Source organism: Pezoporus flaviventris, unplaced genomic scaffold (genome assembly GCF_033815535.1).
Source record: "Pezoporus flaviventris isolate CSIRO_AGI_PZ_B2104156 unplaced genomic scaffold, CSIRO_AGI_Pfla_v1 ptg000066l, whole genome shotgun sequence".
Taxonomy (NCBI): Eukaryota; Metazoa; Chordata; class Aves; order Psittaciformes; family Psittacidae; genus Pezoporus; species Pezoporus flaviventris.
This window is the reverse complement of record NW_026892614.1, coordinates 7,637,003-7,647,553: the sequence shown is the minus strand read 5'-3', so window position 1 is coordinate 7,647,553 and position 10,551 is coordinate 7,637,003. Positions and strand designations below refer to the sequence as shown.

The following is a 10,551-nucleotide window of genomic DNA, read 5'->3' as shown; positions in this document are numbered from 1 at the left end:
TGGAATCTCGGCGCTGGACCTAAAATGGCGCCGGCGCTCCCGCCCCCCCCGCCCCTCCGCGGACACCATAGAGATGGGGCGGGGCGGCGCGGCTAGAGCGGCCTCCTCCGTCTGCCTGCTCTAGACGGCCGTAGTCCGCACTCGGTGGTGCGCGGCGCGGCAGGGGGGGAGGCGCTGTCAGGTCATGGCGGGCGAGGGCGACTCTGAGCCGAGGAAGGTAATGGAGGACTGCGGGGGAGGGAGGGGGCTCTGTACGGCGCCGCAGCCCTCCCCCAGCACCGGGGCGCCCACGACACACACACGGCAACCCCAGTGCCCCCGGCCCGGCTTCACGTGGGCGGCTGAGGGAGTCGTGCCCGTCTCGCCTCGACTGCGCGGCGGGGAAGTACCGGGGCGGCGGCCGAGAGGCGGCCCCGGTGGGGGCCGGGTCTGTGATCCGCACAGAGACGGGCGGTGCGTGGGGCCGTTCAGGAGGTTTAAGGTGTTGGCGCCCGCCCCGCGTAATGGCAGCCGGGCCCTGGGAGGAAGGTGAGGGTGAGGATGAGGGTGAGCTGTGCCGGCAGCCGAGAGGGAGCCCAACCCTGGGGACAGGGAAAGTTATCGCCGGCGAGTCATAAACCTCCGCTGATTTTGCCCCAGAGGAAATAATTAGGGAACAATTCCTGGAAAGCGATGGCAGTTCTGAGGCTCCATAGGGCTACATTGGTGGAGGGATGTGTGTGTCGTGTTTATTTTTCCACGGACCCCTCTCGGGGTCCCCACTGTTTGTGAGTAAAACACTTGTCATGACAGGCTTTCATAATGCCAGTAGTTAGAAATAGTTAGAGTCATAACAAGTGATTTCAAGTGTAGCAACAGGTGAAATACTATTTTAAAAGGATGCATCATGCTGCACGGATGTAGCAGGGATACCTTCTTAGCCAACAACAGCAACGTATCGGGTGACTTCTTTCACATGGGAGTACTTGAAATTGCCCATTAGGAGATTAGACCAAATCCTTTTTGTCTCACTTGTACACGGGGATTATGTGGAAACAGCTGATGGTTGTCCATGGGGAACATGGATAAAATTATTGACGGGGATTTCCATACTTGCATACAAATCCAGCTGTTATCAGGCGCTTTACCACAGTCAGATGTGTTTCACAACGGCTTGTCTCACAGAGCTGTCAGCCCTCTACAAACAGTTGGCTGTAGTACTCCATCTTCAAAATCTACTTTGTCCAAGTATAACAGCTTTACGAAAAAAGTTAAACCATTTGAAAATAGTCTTTCAAGGTGTTAGTTTATACAGTTGCACATGTAGTATTTAATGGTCTAACAATTTAAATACACTATCCCTAGCAAGTTAGTAGCAGGCAGAGGCACAGATGTTGCTACAGTGCGGCCACCTTCGCCCTGATCCATGCCATTTTGAGGCCTTGTACGTAGTTTCTCACTCTGGCTTGTGGTACCTATGTGCATTTGCAAGGATGTCTGTCAGGTGGGAAATATGAGTTAAATTCAAGTTATATTTGAGTATCATAGAATCATAGAATAGTTAGGGCTGGAAAGGGCCTTAAGATCATCTAGTTCCAACCTCCCTGCCATGGGCAGGGACACCTCACACTAAACCATGTCACCCAAGGCTTCGTCCAACCTGGCCTTGAACACTGCCAGGGATGCAGCATTCACAACCTCCCTGGGCAACCCATTCCAGTGCCTCACCACCCTAACAGGAAAGAATTTCCTCCTTATATCCAATCTAAACTTCCCCTGGTTAAGTTTTAACCCACTACCCCTTGTCCTGTCACTACAGTCCCTAATGAAGAGTCCATCCCCAGCATCCCTATAGGCCCCCTTCAGATACTGGAAGGCTGCTATGAGGTCTCCACGCAGCCTTCTCTTCTGCAGAATGAACAGCCCCAACTTTTCTCAGCCTGTCTTCATACAGGAGGTGCTCCAGTCCCCTGATCATTGTCATGGCCCTTGTCTGGACTTGTTCCAACAGTTCCATGTCCTTTTTATGTTGAGGACACCAGAACTGCACACAATACTCCAGGTGAGGTCTCACAAGAGCAGAGTAGAGGGGCAGGATCACCTCAAGATATATTTAAGAAGACTTGGAGTATGCAGAAGCTGGTGTAGGCATCTCTGAGGTGAAAAACGTATTTGTCAGTTCATGGCTCGGTTTGTGTAGTTAATGTTTGAGGATTAAATAGAAAGCTAATAGATACAAGCTAGGGTAGGTTATAGATGTGAGACTGAGTATGAAGTAGTTTTATTTTTACCAGTAGGTTCATTTGAATACATGTTGTATATAGACAAATTCCTGTGCACAGCTCCTGCATGTACATAGGATTAGGTTAAAATTTACTGGTTTATAATTGGTTTTATTCAGGGTTCAGTATAAGGTTCTCTACATGTGCCTTCTCCAGTAATGGCACTTTTTTTTTAAGCACACTTGCCTCTTCAGATATTAACATTATGTGGCATAACTAAACTGCATAATTAGTTGCAACCTTAATCTGTTTGTTGTGATGTGTTTTAGTTTTGAACAAAGATCCCGGATTCTTTAGAGTTTTCTCCTTTTTTGAGGGAATGTAAAGGAAGACTAAAAGAGTTCTTTCATAATATTCAATAGAAAGGATGGATCAGCAGGTTTGTACAAAATGATGTTGTCTAAATCAATAGTTAACTCATCCCAAACCATTCCTGGTACAGCTGTGCATGTTCATTTTTGCTGAAGTAAAGCTCTGGAAATAGAAAATCCTCAAGTGGTTGTTTTTGATTGCTAAGAAAACAAGTCGATTTTACAGTGGAGTTGGTATTAGGGGCTTGCACAAAAGTCGTGGTTTTAATTTATGTTTTGCTTTGTTTTCTTTCAGTCCTTTAAACTCCTGGGATTTCTTGATGTTCAGAGCGTCCCATGTGCACGAGAATCAGTGCTCTATGGCTCTGTGGGATCTTTAGTTGTGGGCCTTGGATATTTTTTAGCAACTAGTAAGTACTTATTCTTTCTGCGTTTTATATATTTATTTGCTAAGAAAAAATCATTCCTATTTGCTGTTAGGTTTTATTAATAATGGGAAGTAATCCCAGGGGTTTTCTCTAATTATTTTTGAGGATATTTGTCTTTTCTTCCAGGTAGAGTTAGAAGATCTTGTGACTTTGCAGTTGGTGGCTTTATTTGCACCACGTTAGGATACTGGTACGTAAAACAGTTCCTGAATTTTGACAGACCTATGTTGTCTGCTTTGTACAGTGTGATGATCCTTGTTTGACCTTCCACACTGTTTTTGAAACTCTAAAAAACTTGCCTAGCAAAGCATCCCCTCTTTCTCCCCAAAGTGTTTCTTTTTTGTGAAGGAAGGGTTCAATGCGTTTGAATTTTTATGTTAATGTGTTTTTTAGAAAAACTTGCTATTGTTTCTTGTCTGCTAAGAGATCAAACCACCCAGTTACTTCTATCTGTCTTAAGTCTTTCGGTTTTTCCTTTACCTCTGCCATCCTTCTGCCCTGATTACAAAGGTAACATACTAAATGGTAGTGAAATTAAGATCCACATTATGGAAACTAGCATTTTCCAGTGAATTTGTACATGCTGCTCCTCAGTGGCTCCATAATGCTTGCCTGAAAAAAATAGCAGTTACTCGAATATTTTCACGATGTATCATTGCACGATGAATTTTACTAGCATTATTATATGTGGTTTAAACTTTTCAGCTGGCTGAATAACTTGATACTGTCACTCATATAAAGCAGGGAATCGTGTTTTCTTTTCATCCCCTCCTCTAGGTTTTACTGCAGGTACAATCTGGCCCAGCAAAGGATCCGGCAAAGAATGCTTAAAGAAGCAGTGAGGAACAAAATCTTGTATGAAGGCAGTCATCTTGATCCAGCAAGAAAACAAACTGGCAATGAAAGAAGTGATTCATAGTCTGCTACAGAGGAACTGTGGTCTAGTAGAGCTTTGGGAGGAGGTGGTCCAAAACTGGCAGTCTTCCCTGTGAGTTTGTAGGTAAATCATGGTTGTTGTCTTAGCAAATCCAAGCAAGAAATTTATGGTGTATCTGTAAAGTCAGTGCACAAGCCTTTCTTTGTTTCGTGTGTGTGTGTGACTGTGTACGCTCTTAGGAATGACCTCCTATTAAACACTGTGGAACTGATGTGTGCTATTACAGGGTCACAGAGGATTTATGACAATGATTTGGGAGTGCTTTAACTTCCATTGTAAAGGGAATGGTTCATTTTAGCAAAGTTGTAATTACATCTCATTTAAATACAGGAAAATATTTTCATCAGCTGTTCTCTTGAGTAAATGTATCCTTCAGTGCTACTGTTAACTGTGCTGTTTGTCAAACAGGAATGCCTAAACAGTAGGTGAATGCTTCGCTTATGCAGTATGGGTGGTATCGGTAGTCTTTGTAAGATTTCAGCTGCAGAATAACCTCAGATCATTGATATATACTGTGAAGTTAAAGGATGTCCAGCTTTGTTCTGTCTGTGTGAAACTAAGCATAAAATCACACTTCAGAAGCAGTCTAAGCTATGTAAGTGATCTTTTTCCTCAGTTAAAAATCTTTCTCTTCTGTTTAAGATATTTCCTTACAAATGGTGCAGTAATAATTTACATTCTACCTAGCAGTGGTCAGCAGATTGTTTTTAAAAGGCGTGTTCTTGTGTATTTCACTGTACATATTCAGCTAAAAGAAGTAGCACTGTATAATTTCAAGGAGACCATCTTATTTGGCAATACAGTGTTAAGTCTAATTGCATATTGGTAAATAAGAGTGATGGCATAATATTCCATTCCTTGCTTGTTTCTGTCTATACCACTCTCCCAATATATATATCATATGTGTATGTGTGTATTTATTTCCACAAAATTATTTATGCTATATTATGTTAAGCAATTTTGGGTGTCCAAAAGCATTCACTGAGCAAAATTAGTCCTTTCCCTCCACCTGTACTTAGTCTGAGAGAGTTTGTGATCTGCTGTTAAGTCAGTGAGAGAAGGTTTGGGAATCCAGGTGTAAACAGCAGCATTGCTCTACTTACTTAATTTGGAATTATACTTGACAGCCCTAAACAAACATGCTATTTACACTAAGGTAATTAAACTTTTACCCTCTGTGGATTAGCCTCCTACAAAACAAACCTGTATACTGTATTTCCTTTAGTTCCCCTATTCCTCTTGTTTCTTTGGACAAAATATTAAAGATAACTTTTCTGGAGGACACTCTTTTGATAGTTTTATATAAAATGCCTCCGGAAGACTTGATACAGCTCAGTGAAACACTTCCTGTTCTCACTGCAAGATCTGAACTCAGAAGTTGCCTGGCAGCTAGCTCTAATTCAGAAGAGGAAAATGTTTCTCCCTGGTTCAGTGCTGGGGGTGTGGAGGGTGAGAGGGAAGGAAACTCCTTCCCCTAGGAGTGATAGGTGTTCATAAAGCTCTTGGAGCAGCAGTGGGAAACTGAGTGAGCCATGAACCAGGACTTAGCAAGCTTCTATTTTAATACATGGCCGAGTTCTTTCCTATCTGACCTAAGAAAAGGAACTGCAACCTAAGCAGGGGGTCTTTTGGCTGTGAGATCACAGTTCAGCGGGGGGTAGGTTAGGAAACAAAAGCATGCAGAAGAAAATTTGCTCTTTGGCAAAGAGCAGTTGTAGAGAAAGAAGGAAATGCTGTTCTGCAGTGATACGAAAGAAGTGAGCATGTGCATAATGGCATCCTTCAAAGTGCACAGCTACTGTGTACTGAGGAGAAAAAGGGAGAAGCATCATGGTATTATGTATATTAAAAAATCTGGGAAAACTGCAGCATTAAATCCTCTCCGGTGCTAATTGGTGTTGGTTTAAGCTACTGCATTTAAGACTATTAGCACAATAACAGCTTAACTACAGTATTAGCAATTCTGGCCAATAACTGAAATTCTAGATGTATTTGCATTGCATAGATAGTCCATCTGATACTTCTGCTTCACTGGGCAAAGTGTAAAGAGGGTATGCCAGATGTTAACAGGAAAATGTGGAAAGAGGAAGCACAGGCCCTCTGGCTGACACATCTGAACTTCATTATCTACTAAAACTTGAGGTGGAACTGAGCTAACCAAGAGTCAGCATTTGCTGAATGGGGTGGGGTGGGGATAAGACTGGGAAGCTGTGAGCAGGATTTGCTGGCCTGAAGGGGGGGGGGGGGGGGTTGCACTAGCAGAGGGAAGAATGCTCATGGATAAGCGTGCAGGGAAAAGTCTGGCACAATTCCTTATAGTGCTGGCTCCAGCTGCTGCTGTGCTGGCTATGGAAAGTGGATTGAAAGTGACTGATGGGTTACCAGCCCCCACTGGAAGGGGGAGAGAGGGGCAGAACTAAACCCCCACTCCCAAAGCTGTGAGTTGTCATAAATTAGAATGCATTCATAAGAAAATAAAAGTTAGAGTAACCTAATAGAAGTAATTTTAACATTTGAAAGCAATTCCCTGTTTTTTTAATTAGTGAGCCATGAGTCATTGATAGAAACACATAACGTACATCCCTGTTTTATTGTCAGATTTGGTATTGTTACCTTAAGTATTGCTGCTAATGACAGATGTGATAGTTCTTGCTTTATCAAGGTTCAAATTAAAACCTACTAAACAGTTACTAGAAAGATACGTAGTGATTTTGAAGATGTTTGGTTTTCAGCCCTCTGAGCCTGAAGGAGAGAATGAAGTGTGGCACTTTTAAGCTACTGTAAAGTTGTTAAAATCCTGTTTGTTTTACTGGCAGTTGCATTACTTGGTCACTGAGCGGTGGCTGACAAGCAGACTTAGTTTTAATCCCTGAAGTTAGTCAAATCCTCCCTTAAAGCAACCTAAAACACCACCAAAACAAACAGATGGTTTTATGACCCCATTTGCTCCTCCACACCTCACTCTCCCTGCAGGAACTATACTCTTGTGAGAAGGTGCTTGCTAGTCCCCTGCAGCAGGCTCACACAGCTCCCTGCAGTGAGCAGAGCGACTCCCCAAGCCCTTCAGGAAGGAAAGTCGCTGTCAAAGCAAGAGGCTGCCAACTCCATCAGTAGAGGCATGTCATCGGCTGGCCTCTGCTCTTCACTGCCTTGCGCTGCAGCAGTGTCATGCTTCAGCCATCAACAAGTGTGACTGACTCAAACCCCAGGAGCCTTTGAAGTTGACAGTAGAGGTAACTACAGCTGCCACCCCAAACTGGTCATTTGTATCCTTCCCCAGGCAGAGATTCTGGGGAGGTGTTGGTGCTCGCTGCGGTTTGCATGCTCCCTGGCTGTTCTCTGTGTGTCACCACACACCCCAGGTCCTCCAGTGCTGCAAGGGAAAGGTCACCTCCTGTCACTGCATCTGCTTTGGGTTTTGGGGGTATACGTTTGTTATATCTGGGGTAAGCAGCCCCACAACAACGAAGCACTGTGTGAATTTGGTTGTAATGAGCTCCCAAGTGAAAGATTTTCTCCAGCTTAGGAGACTAATTCCTGTACTTCCTTCATTCCTATGCAGGCATTCCAGCTTGAGCTCAGTGGTTACTGATTGTTTGGTTTGCTCCATTTAAAGTTTGAGATAACTACATTGTTACTGCCTTAGAAAACTGATCAGAAGAATACCTAACCAGTTTTATGGTGTGTTCAGGTGATCCTTTGATGATTTTTTGTCTTGTTTTTAATTGAAGAACCAAGAATTAATCATACGTCAGAAGCGGAGCTGAGTTCTTGTTAATGTGACGCAAGGCCTTGGAACACAAAATACTACACTAAGCAAATATGTGTGCTAAACCTTCAGCTGGGGGCAGGGGAACAGGCTGGTGAAGAAAAGGTAGAGCCTTGGATGAGATAATTTGAGGAAAACGCAGGCTTTTACCTGTGTCTGGCAGCACCCTGAGACATTTTCATGCACTCCCCTTGAGTGTGTGCGGGCTCACAGTTTGCCTGAGAGCTGCCCAGCAACAGGTCTGCCTGTTCCGCAGGAACAGGTCACGGTGCTCCTCAGTGTGCTTGTTTTAAAGATGGAGAGCAGTTCATTCTGAGAACAACATTTTAATCTTCCCTGCTTCTGCCATCTGTCATGAGCACGGCTGTGTCAGAGCCCTCCAGTGAACATGCCGGGAGCCCACTGGCAGCAGTACCTACCATGTACGGTGGGAGTGGGCAGTTACCACTGCAGGGCTGCTCTAGACTCACCACAGCCCAGTGATCTATTTCATAGAGGTAAAGCTGCTCCTCTCTGTCTTCATGCTCTGAAGAGGACACGCATGCTTTGCTTACTTTCTTAAACTCCTTGTTTATTTTGCCGAATGCTGTTATGAGCAGCAGCGGATCTGCTCTCAGCCAGCTTCTCTCCCCACACTGCAGCTCCTCGCCTCTCCTGTTGTTGGCAAACAGCTTGTGATCGGCTCCGGTGATCACGGTGTGCATTTACACATGCGACGTCTTTGCCTGCAAACCACCCAGCCCAAATTTGCCCATGGCTCCTTCTTCTGAGCAAGTTCGCAGTCAGGGTGCCCACAGCCACCACCAGCAGAACATTTAGGATATGTTACTGAAGCGATTACAGGGCAGCTAACATCCCCTTCCCTGTGAGGAAACATTCAGGCTCTGGCTGAGGTAGTAGCACCACTGCTGAGGATGAGGAGCCAATAGGTGATTTATTACTGAGCAGATACATTAACACAAATGGCTGTTGCAGGAGTCCTTCATAGAGCAAATACAGAACAAAAAATCCCAGCAGCCTGTTTCTCGAAATAGAGGGGATGATGTTCTGTTTGGGCTCCCCCAAGAAATCCGGCATTACCAGTGATTATCACATGCTGTGCTTACAGTGCTTTCATGCAACACTTAAAGCCCTTGACGGTTGAGCAGCCCTTTCTTCCTAAAGCTCACAAAGTCATGTCATCCCGTCCCCCCCAATAACTACTGCAGAGGGCTTAGTTTACCTGCTAACAGGCACAATGCTCATTCACATCCTAAAAGGCAGTCAGTGCTCACTTCTACTCACCATTTTATGTATCCCTGTCCTCATACTGGGGATGCCACACCTCAGTCCATGTGTCTCTGGTACCCGTATGGACACTCTCAAGGTCATCCAATGTACTTGCATCCCAGAAAGCCAAATGTGTCCTGGGCTGCATGAAAAGCAGCGTGGCCAGCAGGTGGAAGGAGGTGATAACCGCCCCTCTGCTCTGCTCTGATGTGACCCCACCTGCAGTACTTGTGTTCAGCTCTCGTGCCCTCAACCCAAGAGGGATGTGGACCTGTTGGAGTGAGTGCAGAGGAGGGTCATGAAGATGCTCCGAGGGCTGGACCACCCCTCTTATGAAAACAGGCTGAGAGCTGGGCTTGTTCAGCCTGGAGAAGAGAAGGCTCTGGGGAGACCTTAGAGCAGCTTCCAGTGCCTAAAGTGGCTACAAGAAATCTGGAGAGGGACTTTTGACAGTGGCAGGTAGGGACACAGAAAGGGGGAATTGCTTTGAGATGAAAGAGGGTAAAGTTACATTAGACATTAGGATGGTGAGACACTGGCACAGGTTGCCCTGAGAATCTGTGGCTGCCCCATCCCTGCAATGTTCAAGGCCAGGTTGGACGCAGCTTGGAGCACAGTGGTCTGGTGGAAGGTGTCCCTGCCTGAGGGGGGACAAATGTTAACCCTAACCACATTTGGTTCAAGCAGAGCAAAGGATGCCCCCGTGCACACACACATTACATGGACAAGTGTGCAGCCACCCTCCCCACACTTGAATTCCCAGAGGACCACCAGATTATGAGATCCCCCAAACCACAGCCCTGCATCAAACCACGTCCTCCCATGGTGGCAGGTGGCAAACCTGACAGTGCTCAGAGTTCAGTTACAGGTACCATCAGCAGCCCTGTCCAACTATTGGTGACCTCCAGTGGGATCCACGCTGAGTGGAATGCCTCAGATACAGCCACCCTTCAAGGAGGAGCCCAAGCACTCCCTCCCTTCCCCCAGCAGCCTTTGCTTCCAGCAGTGTAATTGTCACTGGGTTGTTCTGGAGCTAGAGGATGCTCGTACTTGGTGCTTGCTGGATAATACACCTTTCAGGGCAGCATCTGTAAAGCAAGATCATTCCTGAAAACTCTTTGTTCTCTGTGCTCGGACCTGCTGAAAGAAGCTGCTGGAGTCTCTCATGTGCCTTGCACGGGTGTTTCCTTGAAGGAAGAAACAAGAAAGGCCTGGCCGGCTGCCAAGCACCAGAGGCACACGGGTATCCCGGGGCTGTGCCAGCGCTGCTGCGGGAGCAGCAACCCCCTCCCGAGAACCTCCAGGGAGATGTTGGGTTTTTGGAAGCATCTCCTGGCCTCCGCCATCCCCTCCACCTCTGAGCAGACCATGGCATCTCCTCAGCACCGTGCTGGGCTGGGTGCAGCGTGCTGCCCTGCAGACCGCAGCACTGCGGCTCCTTACACAGCCTCCTCTCTCAGAGCAGCAGCTCCTACCACAGCCAGAACGGGAGCCCACCAGTGCGCTTGAGCACTGGCAGGCACTATGGTGCTTGGTGGCCCCAGCTCCATGCAGGAGATAAGATAGATAGATGATA

General features: G+C 46.2%; 1 protein-coding gene across 1 annotated transcript; it reads left to right on the top strand.

Annotated features, from left to right (window-relative positions):
- Positions 1-4,951, top strand: LOC133278412 (cytochrome c oxidase assembly protein COX20, mitochondrial). Its single transcript, XM_061471126.1, has 4 exons — positions 1-217; positions 2,868-2,982; positions 3,127-3,190; positions 3,778-4,951. Exons 1-4 carry the CDS (start codon positions 185-187, stop codon positions 3,917-3,919), a joined length of 354 nt encoding a protein of 117 aa, XP_061327110.1. The 5' UTR covers positions 1-184; the 3' UTR covers positions 3,920-4,951.
- Positions 4,952-10,551: the final 5,600 nt, after the last annotated feature.